We start from the raw sequence: 22,488 nt of genomic DNA, 5'->3' as shown, positions 1-22,488 counted from the left end.
TCCAGTTACTGTCCACTCGCTACTTGCATATAATTGAACATAATTAATATACAATTAACACCTTTGAGTCTGCAAATTATTTTTACTCTGGGACCTCAGCAATGCCATCATTTGGATGGAACTTTAAACCTAGACCCTGCTTACCAAAGCAATTGGGCAGTAAAGCTCCAATATGCTACTCAAAGCACAGCAGGGAATTCTCCCAGTGTCCTAGCCAATATTATTTCCTCAAAGATGAACAGCACATTACCTGTTTATTGTGTAAGTCTTTTTTTAAAATTTGTTTTGGGATGTGATCAAAAAAGTCCCATTGATTTCCCATCCCCTGTTCCCCTGAGAAAGTGGCACTGAACCTCATGCTTCAGAGGTTATCTTGTCAAGCTTGCCAAGTATTCAAACCCACCTCATAGTATGGGGCTGGAGTTGTCTGTAGGTTAGACCGAGTAAAGATAGAAAATTTCCTTTTCAGCATATTTTCTAGGGACGGTAGAATATAGCCTAGAGGCAATTTATTTCTGTCAGGTATCTTTAAATTAAATGCATTAAATTGTGACAGATCAAAGGCTTCAAGTGCAATGGAGAGGGTTTCAACAATATCTGTTTACTGGGAAGCCTCAGCAACTTTAAATCAAACCCAACATGGGGGCTGCACAGCTCAACCACCCCAGTGGAATTGACATTTCCTCTCTGTCAAAGGACTTCAAAGGGGTCTGCTCACACCTGCAGCTTCTGACAGGGAGAAAAAAAAAATTCTGCTGCAGAATGGAGTGCTGCAATGATTTAAAATCCTGCCAGGTGACCGTGTTGGGGGGGGGGGGAGGGGGCATGGGGGTTAAAGTTCAATGGGCTAATGCCTTTTCTACATTATAACAGTGACTACAAATGTATTTCATTGGCTGTGAAGTGTATTTGGATGTTGTGACATGTAAATGCATGTTCTTCCCTTTCTCTTCACTGTAGGCTACAGGAGAATGAAAAGAGAGCTCTTGCATTGCAAGAGGAGCGGGAGTTTTATTCCACCCAGTCTCAGGAACTCCAGGTCTCACTCTCAGAGCTGACAGCAGAGAAGCAGAAAACAGAGAGTGATCTGAGGGTAAGAGAGTGTTCAGTGCGTGATCCGTTTGGCTTCTGGGTGTGAAAGCAGGGTGGGGTAGTGGGGGGTAATTGGGGGGGTAGTGGGGGGTAATGGGTGTGTTGGGTGACGGTGGGTGGGTGACTGGAGGGGTGAAGAAATAAGTATTGATGAAAAATCTTTTGGAAAGGTTGTTGAGCAAAGGATTGCAGCTGAAACGGGTCCTGAGAAAACGCAACATTTGTAGTTTGACAAGAAAAATTAGGAAATACAATACAGTCTGCTCCACTAGACAGTTGCACGCTATTCATTTCTGTAGGTTGTGTATTCAATAATATTATATGTTGACAGGACAGACATGTAGAAAACGTGAAAATACTAAGCTGTTTGGCCTTGGAAAGATAATTTAACAAATGGGAATTAATTACACTCGCAGCATGGCCATGACTCGAAAATACCTGGTGGAGTTAGATGAGAGTAGATTCCCCTTCTCATGGCCCAGAGACCGAGTGAGTTGAGAATCCACGTCTAGGAAGTGTAAAATAACACTTGGACAAGCTATGATTCAGCACCATTCAAGCAAACACAGACATGAAGGATGGAGTTCTCCCATCTGGGACTAAGTCCCGCTGCGGGGGTGGGAACGGTAGTGTTTCCCACTGTGGAAGCACTTGGGGGTTTAGCACTGCATTCAATGGCAGGTTGGGTATGATGGTGTGTGTCCAACCATCATATCTAGCTGCCATATTGAAAAGGTGCCCAACATCACTGACCTACCATTGAAGAAAGACGATGGACCTCCTGAAAAAAATGGATCTCCATGAACACACTAGGGCAACATGGTGGCACAGTGTTTAGCACTGCTGCCTCACAGCACCAGGGGCCCAGGTTCGATTCCCGGCTTGGGTCACTGCGTGGAGTTTGCACGTTCTCCCCGTGTCTGCATGGGTTTCCTTTGGGTGCTCTGGTTCCCTCCCACAATCTGAAAGGTGTGCTGGTTAGTGCATTGACCCAAACAGGCGCCGGAGTGTGGCGACTAGGGGAATTTCACTAATGTCATTGCAGTTTTAATGTAAGCCTTGCTTGTGGCTAATAAATAAAAGTTACTTTTACTTTACATTAACACACACAGGTTGGAAGATATACCTTCTTGATGACCCATTTGCATCCTTCATCCTTGATGAATTTCAGCTGTGCAAATTCTGTAGTGGCCAGGTAACGTTAACCTCCATGCCTCCCCACCTGGTCACTTGGCAGGAACTTAAGTCATTGCCGCACTCCATTCTGCAGCAGAGATTTTCCTTTCTCCCTGTCAGAAACTTCAGACCCCTTTGAAGTCCTCTAGAGGAGATGTCAATTTCACTGGGGTGGTGGAGTTCCAGTCTGCCCACCTGTGCAGCCCCCATGTAGGCTTTGATTTGAATTTGCTGAGTAAACAGAAATTGTTGAAACCCTTATTGTTTATTTTGATTTTTCATCACGGTCGACTGCACCTCAAGTATCCCATTAATCCTGATTGACAATCAATGGCTTCATTCCCTCTTTGAAATGGTTTGCAAAGAGGAAGGGACATTCACAAGCACCAAACCCACTTTCCCGCCAACTCCCGATTCTCCGGGCCATTGCGATTCATGATCGGGGCTCACAGGCCCAGAGAATCCCCCCCCCTCTATTTCTTTTCAAATTCCTGCTCTGGTAAATGACAGCAACTTATATTTATATAATCCTTTTAATGTAGTAAAGAGATTAACATTTTTGACAATGAGCTACCTAATTATCATGGCCAAAAGCTCAATAACAAACAACCTATGTGACTGTGGCCACAGTAATCTATCCTTTATTGACCTGTCTGCAATCTCTCACACAGTTGACAACAACATTCCTCAATCAATGACTCTCCATTGTTGTCCAGCTGGGAAGAACTTCCCTCACATAGTTTTATTCTTATCTAATCATAGTCAGAGAATCACTTGCAATGGCTTCTCTTCTTGCTCCCACATCATTGTCTCTGGTGCCCTCCAAGGATCTATCCTGGGCTCCTTCCTATTTTTTAACAACATGTTGCCCTTGGGGATGTCATTCAAAGTTTTCACATGAACACTGATGACATTCTGCTCTACCTCACCACCACCTCTCTCGACTCCTCCACTGTAGCTAAATTATCAGATGGCTTATTTGACATCCAGTGCTAGATGAGCAGAAATTTCCTCTATTTGATTATTGAGAAGACTGAAGCCAACACTGCAGAAAAGAGCTGGCCAGCTGTCGTCCTCCTGATGTTATTAGTGGTCCTCATGGAAACAGAAAATAGTTGGGGACAGGATCTAGCATTGCTGTGATGCCACAAGCAGCCAAATTCTAAATTGCCCAATGACACCCGATTGAGAAAACTTGCACCAGATCCTTGAGCAACTCAAGTGAGGTGTGAAGACAGTGACAGCTGGGGAGAAATTGGTGAGGAAAAGACCATGAAAGCAGTTGGGCAATTAATGTAGGTGTGTTGTGCCTAGGAGGGAGGCAGTATTGAATGAACTGACCCAGAGCTAGGGACCTTTCATGGTTTTTTGTTAATGTCAATGATTTTGGTTCACAAATTCAGTGTGAATCTGCAAAGATCACAAGTCCATCAAGATCAGGAGAAACAGTTGAGGAAGAGTTGGAGGAAGGATGAAAATGGGTCAAATATTATGTGGTGGAAAATTGCAAAGTATTACACTGGCACTGGTTTTATACAACTCTTTCTTATTGAAGTTGACTTTTATTCCTTGTGCTAGGAGGAGATTAAGTCCCGTGCAGAGCTGGAACGGAGACTGCAAGAGGCAGAGGAAGCCTTGCAGCGGTTGGAGCAGGGCCTGAGCTCAAATGAACGCACAGTGGAGAAAAATGAGCTGATGAAAGGAGATGTGGGTGAGCTGAGAAGTAAGTAACAGTCCTAAAATGTGCTTATCTAATGTCAGCTGTGAATCTGTTGATAGCACTCTCAACTCTGTCAGAAAGTTGCAGTTTCAAGTCCTAGAGCAGGGTTTGCCAAATTGGGTTCCATAGTAGATCCAACTGTTTTAAATTTGAAAAAGACTGTTCGTCCAGCTCGTCCAATTGGAGGCAGTTCAAACACTGAATTGGCTTCTGATTGGCATACTAGTCAGCCTATCAACAGTCAATGCGCCGAGAAGCCAACCTCTGATTGGACAAGTTGGAAATACTGGCAAAGTCAATTTAAACTCACAGGTAAGGCCTAGAGCAAAGACAACTAGACAGAGGAGTAAGGTAGGTCACATCCATGCGGTAAAAGAGGCTGGGTCCAATTGAGGGGCCAAGAGAGGCCAGGGTCAGGAGAACCAACTTGGAGGAACAAAGAGAGATGTGTAAACATGCATATATATATATGTATGGGTGAGAGAGAGAGAGAGAGAGAGAGAGAGAAGCATGTGAGAGAGAGAAGCATGTGAGAGAGAGAGGCATGTGAGAGAGAGAGGCATGCAAGAGAGAGGCGAGCGTGTGAGAGAAAAGAGTGCATATGTGTGAGAGAGACAAGTGTATGTGTGTGTGAGAGAGAGAGAGACGAATGTATGTGTGTGAGAGGGAGGGAGACGAGTGTATGTGTGTGAGAGGGAGGGAGACGAGTGTGAGAGGGAGGGACAAAGAACAGTACAGCACAAGAATTTAGGTATGGGTGTGAGGGAGACTAGTGTATGTGTGTGAGAGGGAGGGAGACGAGTGTATGTGTGTGAGAGAGGGAGGGAGACGAGTGTATGTGTGTGAGAGAGGGAGGCAAGTGTGTGTGTGTGTATATGTGTGAGAGAGACAGAGAATTGAGTGTGTGTGTGTGAGAGAGAGAGGTGTAGGTGTGAGATGTCTCTCCACCTCTCTCTTCGTTTATGGTCTCTCTAAAAGCCACCTCATCCCTCCAAATATCTTTGACTTGACATCCATTTTGTTTTCTTGCACAATTTTCTTTGAATCCCAGTATGAGTTTCATCATGGGTTGCTCATAGCTGCGTCCAGAAGAAACCGTGTTGTTGAATCTAGGACATGCCTCAAAGTTGGAACCCTACCCTCACAAGGGGCCATGGCCCTGTCAGGGACAGAGGAATGCATTGCAAATGAGCACTTTTAATTCAAAAAGGCATTCCAAGATGCAGTCAAGGAAATGAGCCAAAAGCCATTTGAAATCACTTGACTTGTAGGCAAACTAGCCAAAACAGGTAACATTTGGTTATGTTGAATCTGCTGAGCCTGCTTGAAGCATTAAAGTACACAGCAGACAAGTAACAAGAACCTAATTGGAACTAAGTCGCTTGATTGTAGGAGGATCATCAACAAGTGCTCGGTTCTTCTGATCGTCCCAAGGACTAGCACCATCAGATCCACTGAGATGCAGTGCTACGGCCTCCACCTCAGAACTCGCCTGTATCTACAGCGCGCTCATCCTACAGGATGACATGGTCATCATGACTGAAGACAAACTCAATGCTCTGATCAAAACAGTGTAACCATTGAGCCTTTCTGGCCCAGTCTATTTGCCAAGGCATTGGCTAATATTGACATCAATAGTCTGATCAGCAATATTGGTGCCAGTGACAGTGTCCTATGACAGAGGCTTTCGTTCTTTGATTAAATGTATCATGCAACATCATTGTTTCATTTCAAACATATAAAAAATTAAAAGTCACTTGATCAAGAGAATAAAGGTGGCAGTATTTTTAATCACAGTGCTGTTCATTGTTTCCCATTTGAACTTCCTCCCTTCGGCCTCCACCCATGAGCTATGGGGCAAATAGCTAGGCCCTGATCCCCAAATGCTTCCATATGTTTAAGGTGCTGGGAGGGGGTAGGTACAGGGGAAATGTTAGGGGTAAGTTTTTCACACAGAGGGTGGTGGGCGAGTGGAATCGGCTGCCATCAGTGGTGGTGGAGGCAAACTCAATAGGGTCTTTTAAGAGACTCCTGGATGAGTACATGGGACTTAATAGGATGGAGGGTTAGGGAGGTCTAAAGGTAGGGATATGTTCAGCACAACTTGTGGGGCCGAAGGGCCTGTTTTGTGCTGTAGTTTTTCTATGTTTCTATGTTGTCCTTAGGATGCATGGCGGGGGACACAGTGTGGAGAGAGCAGATTTTCTCCTGTGTTTCTGTTTACCATACCTATCCCCACCCTTCCTTAATGGTGTAGCCAAGATGAGAAAGTCACAGGTACTGGGGAATGGGCATCAGGGACCTCCCATCGTATTGAATCTCAACTTCGATTGCTAGCTGTTTCAAACAGTACAGTAGGTGGGAGTGCAAAGGGGAGAATTGTGAGACTGCAGCTTGAATGGGAGGTAGCTCAGTGAATTTCCATCCCCAGTCTAGTGATTGGTCCAGCAAGTAATGTGGAAAAGTTAATGAGCATTTGGCACAAATCACACTGATGTCCACAATTTCTGAGAGAGCTTGCAGTTCTCAGTGAGGGAGACTAGGTTTCTAAGTGGAGTTGAGTGATTATTTTAAAAAATATATTCTGGGCACTGTGCCTCAGGAAAGATTTATTGGTCTTTGAAGGGAGTGCGGTGTAGATTTATCAAAATTATACCAAAGCTAAAAATTTAAGTATGAAGACAAGTTTCATTGGACTAGGCCAGTGGTTCTCAAACTTAACTGATTAAAGTACCCCTTTTTAAATGGATTAGTAATTGCAACCTCCCCCATAATAAATGGGGGTAAATGATAATACTATTGAAGACCCATAATAAGAAAGTGCTGCATCTGAAGAGTGCTTTAAATAATGCTTTTAAGAAGATGGGGTATTTATGTTTAGATATCAGTGAGATGGGGGTGACTGCTTCTCACAGCAGTTCGTTTGTCCTTAGCGTGATGTTTGACAATGGCACTCCTAAATTATTCTCCACTTCCAAATGGACCCCATTCTTTAGCAGAACATGATTCTCTGCAATGTTTGTTGTTGGCAAAAGAAGCAACATTTTCATTGTTTCTTTTACTAATTCTTGATATTTCACTAATTCTGGATACTTTACAGCAACAAGTGAGCTAATGGAAAGGTGCTTATTCCTCGAACATAGCGTGGAATTTTCTGCCATTGAAAGATTTTAGGCATCAGGACTATCTCCAGGTCCTGACTCTATATGGCTCAGAGACCAACAACTGGGCCTGAGTTTTTCAGATGGTGAGGTTTACCTTCCTGCCACCCAAAACATTGGTGGGGAACACAACCCTGCTGACTCACAAGTGCCTCGCAGCCGTTTCATACTCGAATATGTATTCAACATATTTGTCAGTTGTGTTAAATCTGTTGTACTGAGGATTTGCAAAGAACGAAGAAAATTACCGCACAGGAACAGGCTCTTTGGCCCTCCAAGACGGCTCCAATCATGCTGCCCGACTGAACTAAAACCCCCGACCTTTCTGGGGACCATATCCCTCTATTCCCATCCTATTCATGTATTTGTCAAGACGCTCCTAAAAAAGTCACTACCGTATCTGCTTCCATTATCTACCCCTGCAGCGAGTTCCAGGCACCCACCACCCTCTGTGTAAAAAAAACTTGCCTCGTACATCTCCTTTAAACCTTATTCCTCGCACCTTAAACCTATGCCCCCTAGTAATTGACTCTTCCACCCTGGGAAAAAGCTTCGACTATCCACTCTGTCCATGCCCCTCATAATCTTGTAGACTTCTATCAGGTCACCTCTCAACCTCCATTGTTCCAATGGGAACAAACCAAGTTTCTCCAACCCCTCCTCATAGCTAATGCCCTCCATACCAGGCAACATCCTGCTAAATCTTTTCTGTACCCTCTCCAAAGCCTCCAAATCCTTCTGGCAGTGTGGCAACCAGAATTGAACATTGTATTCCAAGTGCGGCCTAACTAAGGTTCTATAAAGCTGCAACATGACTTGCCAATTTTTAAACTCTGGCCGATGCAGGCAAGCATGCTATATTCCTTCTTGACTACCTTCTCCACCTGCGCTGCCACTTTCAGTGACCTGTGTACCTGCACACCCAGATCTCTCTGCCTATCAATAGTCTTAAGGGTTCTGCCATTTACTGTATGTTTCCTATCTGTATTAGGCCTTCCAAAATGCATTATCTCACATTTGTCTGGATTAAACTCCATTTGCCATCTCTCTGCCCAAGTCTCCAACCAATCTATATCCTGCTGTATCCTTTGACGGTCCTCCTCGCTATCTGCAATTCCACCAACCTTTATGTTATCCGCAAACTTACAATCAAACCAGTTACATTTTCTTCCAAATCATTTATATATATATTACAAACAGTAAAGGTCCCAGCACTGATCCCTGAGGAACACCACTAGTCACAGCCCTCCATTCAGAAATGCACCCTTCCACTGCTACCCTCTGTCTTCTATGACCGATCTAATTCTGTATCCTTCTGTTCTCTTCAATAACTATTCCACAGTCAGGAGTCAGGGAACACAGCTCTTTATTATGTTTACTTGCTCCACACTCCTAAAGTTGACTGCCCACACAGAGCGGTTCCCAACAGCTCAGCCCACACCCGAGATCACATGACACATTCCCCAACATACATAACAAATTGGCTGCAGACAGGACTTCAGTGCAGCCTTCCTGCAGAGACTGGAGCTGCACTGGACTGAAGAGGAACTTCATAGAAACATTCAGGAAAATGTCTGAGCCCAGGTCCCAGGACAAGGTATGTTTTAGGGGTCACAGGTCGGGGAGGGTAGGGAAGCCCTTGTGTAAAGGGGGTGATTGAGGTGTCGGGGAGAGACGAGAAGGATGTGGGAGGTCCAGCAGCCACTATACCTTAAGCAGTGGAGGGGGACATCTAATCGAGGTGCCTCCAACAAATCTCCCCCTTCTCCTGGTAAATTCTCCTGCCAGCCTGAAAAGAAGCTGGTTAGGAAATGGTCCTTAAGTGGTCAATTGGCCACTTAAGGGTTTCAAATGGGGCAAATAGTTCGGATGGGGCAGTTTTTGTGCAGTGTGTGCAGGAGGGTTTCCTGACACAATATGTGGACAGGCCGACAAGAGGTGGGGCCACATTGGATTTGGTACTGGGAAATGAACCAGGCCAAGTGTTAGATTTGGTTGTGGGACAGCACTTTGGAGATAGTGACCACAATTCGGTATCTTTTGTTATTGCAATGGAGAGGGATAGGGCCGTACGGCAGGGCAAGGTCTACAATTGGGGGAGAGGTAATTATGATGCGATTAGGCAAGAATTAGGGGGCATAAGATGGGAACAGAAACTGTCAGGGAAAGGCACTAATGAAAAGTGGAACTTTTTCAAGGAACAAATACTGGGTGTCCTTGATAGGTATGTCCCTGTCAGACAGGGAGGAAATGGCCGAGTGAGGGCACCATGGTTCACGAAAGAGGTGGAATGTCTTGTGAAAAGGAAGAGGGAAGCTTATGTAGGGATGAGGAAACAAGGTTCAGATGGCTCGATTGAGGGTTACAAGTTAGCAAGGAATGAGCTGAAAAAGGGGCTTAGGAGAGCTAGGAGGGGACATGAGAAGTCCTTGGCGGGTCGGATCAAGGAAAACCCCAAGGCTTTTTACTCTTATGTGAGGAATAAAAGAATGACCAGGGTGAGGTTAGGGCCGGTCAAGGACAGTAGTGGGAACTTGTGTATGGAGTCAGTAGAGATAGGCGAGGTGATGAATGAATACTTTTCTTCAGTGTTCACCAAGGAGAGGGGCCATGTTTTTGAGGAAGAGAAGGTGTTACAGGCTAATAGGCTGGAGGAAATAGATGTTCGGAGGGAGGATGTACTGGCAGTTTTGAATAAACTGAAGGTCGATAAGTCCCCTGGGCCTGATGAAATATATCCTAGGATTCTTTGGGAGGCAAGGGATGAGATTGCAGAGCCTTTGGCTTTGATCTTTGGGTCCTCACTGTCCACAGGGATGGTGCCAGAGGATTGGAGAGTGGCGAATGTTGTTCCTCTGTTTAAGAAAAGGAATAGAAATGACCCTGGTAATTATAGACCAGTCAGTCTTACTTCAGTGGTTGGTAAATTGATGGAAAAGGTCCTTAGGGATCGGACTTAAGACCATTTAGAAAGATGCAGATTAATCCGGGATAGTCAGCACGGATTCGTGAAGGGCAAGTCGTGCCTCACAAATTTGATTGAATTTTTTGAGGAGGTAACTAAGTGTGTTGATGAAGGTAGGGCAGTTGATGTCATATACATGGATTTTAGTAAGGCGTTTGATAAGGTCCCCCATGGTCGGCTTATGATGAAAGTAAGGAGGTGTGGGATAGAGGGAAAGTTGGCCGATTGGATAGGTAACTGGCTATCTGATCGAAGACAGAGGGTGGTGGTGGATGGAAAATTTTTGGACTGGAAGCAGGTTGCTAGCGGAGTGCCACAGGGATCAGTGCTTGGTCCTCTGCTCTTTGTGATTTTTATTAATGACTTAGAGGAGGGGGCTGAAGGGTGGATCAGTAAATTTGCTGATGACACCAAGATTGGTGGAGTAGTGGATGAGGTGGAGGGCTGTTGTAGGCTGCAAAGAGACATAGATAGGATGCAAAGCTGGGCTGAAAAATGGCAAATGGAGTTTAACCCTGATAAATGTGAGGTGATTCATTTTGGTAGGACTAATTTAAATGTGGATTACAGGGTCAAAAGTAGGGTTCTGAAGACTGTGGAGGAACAGAGAGATCTTGGGGTCCATATCCACAGATCTCTAAAGGTTGCCACTCAAGTGGATAGAGCTGTGAAGGAGGCCTATAGTGTGTTAGCTTTTATTAACAGGGGGTTGGAGTTTAAGAGCCGTGGGGTTATGCTGCAACTGTACAGGACCTTGGTGAGACCACATTTGGAATATTGTGTGCCGTTCTGGTCACCTCACTATAAGAAGGATGTGGAAACGCTGGAAAGAGTGCAGAGAAGATTTACCAGGATGCTGCCTTGTTTGGAGGGTAGGTCTTATGAGGAAAGGTTGAGGGAGCTACGGCTGTTCTCTCTGGAGCGGAGGAGGCTGAGGGGAGACTTAATAGAGGTTTATAAAATGATGAAGGGGATACATAGAGTGAACGTTCAAAGACTATTTCCTCGGGTGGATGGAGCTATTACAAGGGGGCATAACTATAGGGTTCATGGTGGGAGATATAGGAAGGATATCAGAGGTAGGTTCTTTACTCAGAGAGTTGTTGGGGTGTGGAATGGACTGCCTGCAGTGATAGTGGAGTCAGACACTTTAGGAACATTTAAGCGGTTATTGGATAGGCACATGGAGCACACCAGGATGATAGGGAGTGGGATAGCTTGATCTTGGTTTCAGATAAAGCTCGGCACAACATCGTGGGCCGAAGGGCCTGTTCTGTGCTGTACTATTCTATGTTCAAAGGCAGACATCCCATCTGAAGCCTTGCCTGTCCCAGTGTAAAATCGCTGTGAGGTTAGGGTGTGTGGGAACTTAGAGGGAATCCTGTTCTTTCAATTTCATACTCACCCTCTCCCTCACCCCCCCCCCCCCCCCCAAAATACTGCCATGGGGAGCATGCAGCATGAAATTCAGGCCTTGGAATCTTCCAGGAGATGGCCAATTAAGATACGGTCTCTGCAGTGGGCAGTTTCCTATGCAGGAGGTCCAATAGGGGAGGGCAGTGCTGGATGCATGGCAGCCTTCCCAAGAAAGGTGGACAGGGCACTTCTGTGGCAGATAAGGGAGGACAAGGGCATCTCAAAATGGGAGCGCGCTCAGAAGTCTGAATAATACATTTTTAAAAAAAGGCTCATAGAGCCATCAGTGTCAAGGGAAAGCCCTTGATAGGAAGGGTTATGCCTTAAGCTGTGGCTTTTGCAGTTTAGTGGTGCATTCATGGGGCCAGTGACAGGAAAGCTGTATTGTGTCTTCCCACTTGTTGCCAGGAAGTCACCTCCAATTTCCTGCCCATCTCCCAACTCAACAGGAGGACAACTCTGACATAAGGAAGATCCTGGCAATTTCAGTGACTTGACCCAATTGGTTCCTTAAGTGGTCTAATTGGCTGCATGTCCTGCTAACCACTGTTGCATTGACAATACCTCCAGCATGATTACTTGGAGGCAGGAACATACCAGGAACTGTACAAACTAAAACAAAATGATAATAGTTGTGTGTGTGAAAGAATTATGTTTGCTCCCAGAAACTCCCTCAGTTGTGGGAAAAAAATTTCTTCCTAATTGCTGCGATCATCTCATTTATTTTGATGGGTGGAGGTACTCCTCGGAGCAATGGGCAATCACTACAATAACCTTTCAACGCACAGCCTCACTAATATGCTGTTCATCCTGGTACTTGTTTCGTGGAGCCCCAGAGAGTCTCTTTGAACCCCAGTTTGAGAACCACTGGGATAGGCTTGTATTCTCATAAAGATGCAAGATTAAGTGGTGATCAAATTGTGGTGCTTAGGATGAATAAAGAAGTCTTTCCTCTTGTGGAGGGAGTGCAGAAGAAAGGGGCATAACCTTATAATTGGAGTAAGGCCATTCAGGGGTCATGAAAGGAAGCAATTCTTCATACAAAGGGTAGTGGAAATTTGGAAATCTCTTTCCTTAAAGAGGCTGGGGGTCAGTTAAAAATTTCAAAACAGATTGATAGATATTTGTTAGGTATAATGAACTAAGGTGGGTACATGGGATTATGATACAGATCAGCCATGATCTAACTGAATAGTGGAGCAGGCTGGAGAGGGTGAATGTTCTAATAATACATTCACATTGAAATAATGATTTGGGAGGCATGGGAGGAGCTGATACTGAAGTAGGTAATCAATGTTCCAACAGCCAAACTTATTCCTGCTGCCATGCCTTGTGTTATTTCATCTCTTTCACGAACGGTCCTAACCTTTTGCCTGCTGTTTGTCTTCCACAGAGTTCTTTGAGGAGTGTATCAGGAAGGCTGAAATTGATGCCAATCTTCCGGTCATTATGAAGAACTCGGTGTATGTGCAAAGGGCTGCAGCCCGCAGGATAAAGAGCTGCAGATTCCGTCGGAGGAAGTCCACTGCTGTATGGAACTCTTTTGGTAAGTGTTGTCTGATGCTGCAAGAGCTTCCCTTTCAATGTGGTGGGATTTAATCCTGGTGGAATGGGGAGTGGGGGAAAGGCTGCATTGCAAAACATTAACCAACTTACTTTAATTATGGGGTGGAGGGGTAGAAGTTAAAGTCTTGCTGGATTAAATTCTTCTCCTCTTCAGCACCACTCCCCCCCCCCCCCCCCCCAAACTGCCAATGCAATTAAATGAAGAGACCTTTTCCTGTTCAGATTTATCTTTCTTGCCCAAGTTCCACTAACCGTCTCCCAACTCTTTTGTGTGCCAAGAAAAGACTGCCCTTCTCAGGTTCACATATCATCAATAAAGGTGCACCCGTGATTGGAAAACCAACCTTGTTTCTTTGCTCTTGCTGTTTACCCATCCTGGCACTCCTCCCTTGGGGAATAGTATGAATTTGTTGAAGAATTCATTAGGTGACTAACAGTTTGACGGGATGGTGTTATTGTTTTTTTATCTTCATGCACTTCCCTTGGAGTGCACTTCTCTTGGGAGTATGAATTAGCGGAGAGATTCACAGGCTGTTTAACATGTTCTCAACACCTGCCCTGACAAACCTTCACAGTCTTAAAAGTTCTCCATCAGATCAACACTCAGTTTTCCCTTCTTGAGAATAGAACTACCAGCCTGTTCAATCTTTCCTGATTCATTAACCCTCTAGTATGGTATCATTCTTGTATATTCTTTTTATAGTATGGAGATCATAACTGTTCACAGTGCTCCAAGAGCCTATACAAGTTTAAGGTAACTTCTCTGCTTTTCAGTTCAATCCCTCTAGAAATGAACCCCAGTGTCTTGTGTTGCTACTGCTGATGACTTGAGTTTGTAACCCTTGATCCTTTTGCTTCTAACCCACTTAGAATCTTATCTTCCATGCAGTATTGCGTCCTTCTGCTTCTGTTAGTTCCTCTGGAACAATTCTAAGTCCTGAATGAGCATGAAAACGGGAGAAGTTTGCGCCGTTTTCTTGGGCGACTTAAAAATCGAATCTTACCTGACTTTGTCAAAAAGAAATCAAGCCAAACTTGGTTTCTGCCAGAAGGGGGAGTGGGCCAGGCCTAGATCGCCTGATAGCAACAGAGGGTGCCATTGCAAATGTGAACACAGAGATCTGTCACTGCCTCTGCCAGCTATAGCTGGCCTTCATGGCTGATCACCTCCCCCTCCACCCCTCCTCTGCTACTGCAGGGCTGAGCAACCGATCATCAACCCTGCCCATCCCAGACCGATCGCTGCCAAAACTCCCCCTCCCTCCCTCCCCCACTGATCGCTGTTGCAGAGTGTACAGCGGAGTTCTCTCCTCTCCCCCCCCCCCCTCCCTGCCAGATCGATGTTGCATAGTGCGCAGCAGTGTTACCCCCACTTCCCCCACAAACAGCTTACCTCCGATCTGCCCTGCCTCCATGGCATTGCCCGGTGTCAAACTGCCAGTTCTACCAGCAAGGCCATCACATCTGGTTCCCATTGATGGGACCATTTATAATCCTCACCATAAGGAACCTTCATCGGCGAGGCCACAGAGGTAAGTGAGCCCGGACGATTCTGGCCCAGGCTCACTTCTAATATTTAAATACTATTTTAAATAGCATTTAAATATTTAGATCAGCCTTGCACCCATGATGGATATCTGGTGCCGGTAAGATTGTGAAAGGCAAGAAATTGGGCATGAACTTGATTTCTCGGCTCTCTCGCGATCTTACCGGCTCACCCCACCCATTAGCCGGCGGAATGAGGGTAAGGTCGCCCCCTCTGTGTCAGTGGATGAACCATGCTAAAAGACTAGTTCCGATTTATTTTGCAAGACATTCACAGTTGAAATGGTCATACTGTGTCCCACTCTTTGTCCTCCCACTACCATTGCATGTAAGTTTATCCAGTGAGCCAAAGGGAAGGTCAACGTTCCATCCCCAGTCTGTGTTGATTGCATCTTGGGCAACAGTATTGGATTGGGGGGGTAGGGGATGGTGGTGGTGGGTTTGGTATAATTGGCTTTCACATTTAAGGTTGGGGACAGTGACTCAGTACAGGTTCCCCAATCGTAAGGGCTGCTGTTGGGATGGGGTTTGATTGTGAATCTCCTGTGGTTGAAAAGCCTGGAACACTCACCAGGGATAATTTTAACTCACAAATACTCATTTTGTGCTTGAATTGCGAGCTGCTGGTAGTTGAAAACTGGGGTTGGAATGAGCAGTGTTGAAGGACCTAGGCTGATTCAGTGACGCCCATTAAAGGTCTGATTGACCAGACAAGACTACAAATGGCCTGAGACTGGTTAAATATGCAATTGAGGATTCTACATTGGTTGTTACAGACTGCAAAATCCAGGTGGGATGTCTCAGTTTCTCCAACTCCTAGCCTGTTATTTTGGGCAGTAGAGAAAATTCCAATTACCCATCGCCCCAGGCTGTAAGAGGCTGACCTCCGTCTGGATTGCCAGTGAGAGTCATAAGAGGACAAAAGAAAAACCGCATGGCCCTTTCTGCGGCACTAGTATCATGTTTCCATTTTATGATTTTAATTTCCATTGACTTTCTAATACAATCTTTCTTATTTCATTCCTTAATTTTAAAATTCCCATCCCTGTTTTCAAATCCCTTCATGACTTCGGCATTCCCAGCTCTGGAAACTCTTCCAGTTGCACAATCTTCCAAAATATCAGCGCTTGTCTAATTCTCTTGGATAGCCCAATTTTAATCGCTCCACAATTGGTACCTGTGCCTTAGGCTGTCGGGGCGGCACGGTGGCACAGTGGTTAGCACTGCTGCCTCACAGTGCCAGAGACCTGGGTTCGATTCCCGGCTGAGATTGCTGTCTGTTTGGAGTTTGCACATTCTCCCCGTGTCAGCGTGAGTTTCCTCCGGGTGCTCCGGTTTCCTCCCACAGTCCAAAGATGTGCGAGTTAGTGGATTGATCATGCTAAATTGTCCATTAGTATCAGAGGGATTAACAGCGTAAATATGTGGGGTCAGGGAATGGGTGGGATTGTTGGGCTGAATGGTCTCCTTCTGCACTGTAGGGATTCTATTCTATGGGGCCCCAAGCTCTGGAATTCTCTCCCTAAACTTCTCTAACTCATCACCTTTATCTCATTTATGATGCTCCTTAAAACTTATCTCTTTGGCCAAGTTTTTAGTCTTCTCACTGAATATTACTTTATGTGGTTTATGGTATAATTTGATTGATTACGCTCCTCTGAAGTGTGTTGAGACATTTAAGGGCATTAAATAAATGCAGGTTGTTATTCTCTCTTGTTGACTTTGTTGATGAAAACTCCCTGAAGCCCAGGCTTCCTGACAACAGCTGCTGGATGCTCAGTTAAAAATGGAACAAATTGGATCATGGGTTTCCCTGGTCACCAGACGATGATGCAGCAGTTTTTGCTGCAACTTGTGTTTGGGCCAAGGTAGAACTGGCTAATCTACTTCAGGAAAACCTGACACAGACCCTCAAACAACAGAACCCAAGGCCTGAATGAAGTCTGTAATAATGAAAAGGCAACCAGGCATGGGAATTGACACCACCTTAGCTGGGCTCATACTCAAAATAACATCTGATGTGGTGGAAGGTTGTGAGGAAAACCCTTTCTGAGGAATTTCAGCTCTTTCTGAATACAGCTCGGGCAAACTATTAACCTTGATTGTTCCAAGTGGGCAAGCCGGATTAAGAGTGAGGCCAGCCACCCCGGAATGAGTGCAAGAGGCTACTGTGTACAGAGGTGGACTGGGCGGAAGGCCTGCCTCTATGCTCCTTCACATTGTTGAATTTAATGAAATAATGATGAAAACCAAAAACATCCCTCCAGCCCTCACCCAGCACCTCCACACACTCCCCAATGCCAACTCATGCTCCTGCCCAATACCTCAATGGCCCCTCATACACTCCCTTGCCACCCTCTTCCCCCACTCATCCCATGGTACCTTATAGCCCCAGTGCTAACCTGGTGCCAACACATGCCCTCCATGCAACACCCTTTAGCCTTAACGCCTCAAGCCCAGCTAACCAAGTAGCTTTCATGGAAAAACTCCAAGGGCCATTGTTAGATTGTAAATCATAGAAACCCTACAGTACAGAAAGACCATTCGGCTCATCGAGTCTGCACCAACCACAATCCCACCCAGGCCCTACCCCCATATCCCTACATATTTTACCCACTAATCCCTCTAACCTCTGCATCTCAGAACCCACTAAGGGACAATTTTAGCATGGCCAATCAACCTAACCTGCACATCTTTGGACTGTGGGAGGAAACCAGAGCACACGGAGGAAACCCACGCAGACACGAGGAGAATGTGCAAACTCCACACAGACAGTGACCCAAGCTGGGAATCGAACCCAGGTCCCTGGAGCTGTGAAGCAGCAGTGCTAACCATTGTGCTACCGTGCCGCCCGCAGCAGAAATCCTATAAATACAGCTTTCAGGCTTATGTCAAGAAAATGAAATATCAAGCACAGATTATTTTGTTAAAACTTCACAGGATTTATAAATTGAAGACCAGCATAGAATCATACAGTGCAGAAGGGTTCCTTCGGCCTACTGACACATTAGAAACATCTGCACTACCTAATCCCATCTCCCAGCACTTGGCCCATAGCCCTGAATGTTATAATGCGCCAAGTACTCATCCAGGTACTTTGTAAAGGATGTGAGGCAACCCACCTTTACCACCCTCCCAGGCAGCGCATTCCAGACTGTACCACCCTCTGGGTAAAATATTTTTTCCTTATATCCTCCCTAAACCTCCTGCCTCTCACCTTGAACCCATGTCCCCTCGTGACTGATCCTTCAACTAATGGGAACAGTTGCTCATTATCCACTCTGTCCATGACCCTCACAATCTTGTACACCTTGATCAGGTCACCCCTCGGTCTTTTTTGCTGCAACAAAAACAACTCAAGCCTATCCAACCTCTCTTCATAATTTAAATGTTCCATCCCAGGCAGCATCCTGGTCAATCTCCTTTACACCCCCTCCAGTGCAATCATATCCTTCCTACATTGTGGCGACCAGAACTGCACACACTACTCTAGCTGTGACCTCAACAAAGTCCCATGCAACTCCAACATAACTTTGCTGCTTTTACAATCTATGCCTCGATTGATTAAGCACAGTAAGAAGTCTCACAACACCAGGTTAAAGTCCAACAGGTTTATTTGGTAGCACAAGCCACAAGCTTTTGGAGCACTGCCCCTTCACTGACTTTAACCTGGTGTTGTGAGACTTCTTACTGTGCTTACCCCAGTCCAACGCCAGCATCTCTCCACATCTCGATTGATTAAGACAGTGTCCCATATGCCTTTTCACCACTATGCTAATATACCCTTCTGCCTTCAGAGATCTGTGGACAAACATTCCAAGGTCCCTTTGTTCCACAGAATTTCCGAGTGTCCCACCATGCATTGAATATTTCCTTGTCAAATTACTTCTTCCAAAATGTATCACCTCACACTTTTCAGAGTTAAATTCCACTGCCACTTGTCTGCCCATTCTGTCCATGTCTTCTTGTAGCCCAAGACACTCCGCCTCACTGTTAACCACCCGGCCAATTTTTGTGTCATCCGCAAATTTACTAATCCTACCCCCCCACATAGTCATCAATGTCATTCATATATATGACGAATAATAGGGGACCCAGTGCAGATTCCTGTGGTACTCCACTGGACACTGGCTTCCGGTCACTAAAGCAGCCTAGTGTCATCACCCTCTGTCTCCTACAACTGAGCCAATTTTGAATCCACTTCATCAAATTATCCTGTATCCCATGTGAATTTACCTTCTTTGCAAGTCTCCCATGTGGGATCTTGTCAAAGGCTTTGCTGAAACCCACATAACTACGTCGACTGCACTACTCTCAACTACACACCTGATCACCTCCTCAAAAAATTCAATCAAATTTGTTAGACATGACCTCCCTCTGATGAAGCCATGCTGACTATCCCTGATCAAGCGTTGCCTCTCCAAATGGAGATGCTCTCCTTCAGAAATTTTTCCAATACTTTCCCTACCACTGATGTGAGACTCAGTGGTCTGTAGTTCCCTGGTTTTTCTCTACAACCCTTCTTAAATAGTGGAACCACATTAGCTGTCCTCCAGTTGCCTGGCACCTCCCCTGTGGCCAGAGAGGAATTCAAAATTTGGGTCAGAGCCCCTGCAATCTCCTCCTTTGTTTTTGGAGGTAAGATCAGCTCTTACCTGATCTAATATGCATACTTCGGATTTTACATTACTAGCTTACCAAAATCCCACTTCAATGGAGGCAATTAATGATATCAATGGCCAGCTGCCGTAAACAATGCATGCATGATCCCCAGCCTGACACCAGTCCAGCTCCCACAAAACCATGCTGGTGGCGGAAAACAGGATTTCTGGACTCAGCCACCATTTTGGTGCTGGTGAAAAGAAAATTCAAGCTTCAAATCCCCACCCCAATTCCCACTCAGCTCCCATCTCCCTGCACCCCCGTGCAGTTCGAACTCTTCCCATCCCCCCCACTGACAGTTCCCACACTCCTTACCCCTCGACAGTTCTATCTCCCCCTCCGAATTCTGCACTTCCCCCCCCACCCCCCACAATCTTGCCACTCCGTCCCACCCAGCATTTCACCCACCCCTCTCCCCTCCTATTCTGCCCTCTCTTCACCCCTGCATTTAACACTCCCCAGCATTCTACCATCTCCCTCCCGCCGCATCTAGTCTTCTCCCCACCCCCATTCCGGTTTCTGCCCCCAGATTCCGCCCTCGCACCCCACCACATTCTCTCCCCCCGCGTCCCGCCGTCCCCTCCGCGTCCCGCCGCCCCCTCCCCCTGTGTCCCGCCACCCCCTACCCCCCTCCGTCCCCTCCCACCACCGCCGCCCCCTCCCCCTCCGCTGTCCCCTTCCCCCCCGCCGCCCCCTCCTCCCCCACCGTCCTGCCGCCTCCCCCCGCCCCCCCTCGCCTCCTCGCCCCGCCTCCTCCCCACTGCGGTCCTGCCACCCCCTCCTCCCCCCCCCGCGTTCCCTCCCCCTGAACCCCCTCGCCCGCCTCCTCCTCAGCTCCCTCCGCCCCCCCGCTCCCCCCTCTGCCCCACCAGCCCACCCATTCCGAACCCAGCCCCGCCCGCCCCCCCCTGCCCGCCCCCTCCAACGCCCCCGCCCGCTCCAGCCCCCTGCCCGCCTGTTCCGCCCCCCCCCGTCCGCACCCCCGCTCTGCCCCTCCACCCGCTCCGCCCCCCCGCCCGCCCGTTCCACCCACCCGCCCACCCATTCCACCCCCCCGCCTGCCCCCTCTGACCCCCCCCAACTGCCCCCTCAGACCACCCCTCCCACCGCCCCCTCCATCCCTTCGCCTACCCCCCGCTCCCCACCTGCCCCCACAACCCACCCGCCCGCCCGCTCCAACACCCGCGCGCCCCCTCTGACCCTCCCCACTACCCCCCCTCGCATCCACCCGCCCGTTCCACCCCCCGCGCGGCCACTCTGACCCGCCCTGCCCACCCCTCTCCCCACCAGCCCCCCCGCCTGCCCCTTCCTCTCCCCACCTCCACGCTTGCCCCCTCCACCCGCCCCCCCTCCTCCTCCCGCCCCTACGCCTCTCCCCTCCGCCCGCCCGCTCCCTCCGCTCCCCCGCCCGCCCCCTCCACCCCCCCGCCCGCCCCCTCCACCCTCCCGCCCGCTCACTCCACCCCCCAGCCAGCCCCCTCTGACCCCCCAACCTGCCCCTCTGCAGCCCCGCCCACCCCATCCTCCCTGCTCCGCACACCGCGCGCTCCGCCCCCCCTGCGCGCTCCGCCCCCCCCGCCCACCCCCCCCCCCTGCCCGCCAGCCCCATCCGGCCCCCCCGCCCCCTCCACCCGCCCCTTCCGCCTCCGCCCCCACCCGCCCCCTCCGACACCTCCCGCCCGCGCCCTCCGACCCCCCCCGCCCGCCCCCTCCGACCCCCCCCCCGCCCGCCCCCTCCGACCCCCCCCCCGCCCGCCCCCTCCGACCCCACCCGCCCGACCCCTCCGACCCCCCCCGCCCGCCCCCTCCGACCCCCCCCCTCGCCCGCCCCCTCCGACCCCCCCCCCTCGCCCGCCCCCTCCGACCCCCCCCTCGCCCGCCCCCTCCGACCCCCCCCTCGCCCGTCCCCTCCGACCCCCCCCTCCGACCCCCCCCGCCCGCCCGCCCCCTCCGACCCCCACCGCCCGCCCCCTCCGACCCCCCCGCCCGCCCGCCCCCTCCGACCCCCCCGCCCGCCCGCCCCCTCCGACCCCCCCCCGCCCGCCCCCTCCGACCCCCCCCCGCCCGCCCCCTCCGACCCCCCCCCGCCCGCCCCCTCCGACCACCCCGCCCGCCCCCCCCGCCCGCCCCCTCCGACCCCCCCCGCCCCCTCCGACCCCCCCCCCCCGCCCGCCCCCTCCGACCCCCCCCCCCCGCCCGCCCCCTCCGACCCCCCCCCCGCCCGCCCCCTCCGACCCCCACCGCCCGCCCCCTCCGACCCCCACCGCCCGCCCCCTCCGACCCCCACCGCCCGCCCCCTCCGACCCCCACCGCCCGCCCCCTCCGACCCCCACCGCCCGCCCCCTCCGGCCCCCCCGCGTGCCCCCTCCGACCCCCCCCGCCCGCCCCCTCCGACCCCCCCCGCCCGCCCCCTCCGACCCCCCCCGCCAGCTCCCTCCGACCCCCCCCGCCCGCCCCCTCCGACCCCCCCCGCCCGCCCCCTCCGACCCCCCCCGCCCGCCCACCTCCGACCCCCCCGCCCGCCACCTCCGACCTCCCCCGCCCGCCCCCTCCGACCCCCCCCGCCCGCCCCCTCCGAACCCCCCCCCGCCCGCCCCCTCCGAACCCCCCCGCCCGCCCTCTCCGACCCCCCCCGCCCGCCCTCTCCGACCCCCCCCGCCCGCCCTCTCCGACCCCCCCCGCCCGCCCTCTCCGACCCCCCCCCCCGCCCACCCTCTCCGAACCCCCCCCCGCCCGCCCTCTCAGACACCCCCCGCCCGCCCCCTCTGACCACCCCCGCCCCCTCCGACCCCCCCACCGCCCCCTCCGACCCCCCCACCGCCCCCCTCCGACGCCCCCTCCGACCCCCCCACCGCCCCCTCCGACCCCCCCACCGCCCCCTCCGACCCCCCCACCGCCCCCTCCGTCCCCCCCACCGCCCCCTCCGACCCCCCCACCGCCCCCTCCGACCCCCCCACCGCCCCCTCCGACCCCCCCACCGCCCCCTCCGACCCCCCCATCGCCCGCCCCCTCCGACCCCCCCACCGCCCCCTCCGACCCCCCCACCGCCCCCTCCGACCCCCCCACCGCCCGCCCCCTCCGACCCCCCCCGCCCGCCCCCTCCGACCCCCCCCGCCCCCTCCGACCCCCCCCGCCCCCTCCGACCCCCCCCCGCCCCCCTCCGACCCCCCCCCGCCCCCTCCGAC

The 22,488-nt window shown here is 50.3% G+C and overlaps 1 protein-coding gene and 1 long non-coding RNA gene across 2 annotated transcripts in view; one reads left to right on the top strand and one right to left on the bottom strand.

Annotated features, from left to right (window-relative positions):
* Positions 1–14,535, bottom strand: part of LOC144507043 (uncharacterized) — a 44,838-nt gene extending 30,303 nt beyond the window's left edge. Inside the window, exons 1-2 of the long non-coding RNA XR_013500009.1 lie at positions 14,490–14,535; positions 1,531–1,600 (exon numbers count right to left, since the gene is read on the bottom strand). This is a non-coding gene — a long non-coding RNA (uncharacterized LOC144507043). The remainder of the gene's footprint in view (positions 1–1,530; positions 1,601–14,489) is intronic.
* The window catches only part of plekhd1 (pleckstrin homology domain containing, family D (with coiled-coil domains) member 1), an 85,245-nt gene that overhangs the window by 60,918 nt on the left and 1,839 nt on the right, over positions 1–22,488 (top strand). Inside the window, exons 10-12 of the mRNA XM_078233627.1 lie at positions 961–1,093; positions 3,847–3,991; positions 12,924–13,076. Coding sequence (XP_078089753.1) covers positions 961–1,093; positions 3,847–3,991; positions 12,924–13,076 — 431 coding nt within the window. The remainder of the gene's footprint in view (positions 1–960; positions 1,094–3,846; positions 3,992–12,923; positions 13,077–22,488) is intronic.

The sequence above is a fragment of the Mustelus asterias genome, chromosome 18 (genome assembly GCF_964213995.1).
Source record: "Mustelus asterias chromosome 18, sMusAst1.hap1.1, whole genome shotgun sequence".
Classification (NCBI taxonomy): domain Eukaryota; kingdom Metazoa; phylum Chordata; class Chondrichthyes; order Carcharhiniformes; family Triakidae; genus Mustelus; species Mustelus asterias.
The sequence above is the reverse complement of the archived record's forward strand: the minus strand, read 5'-3'. Positions and strand labels throughout refer to the sequence as shown.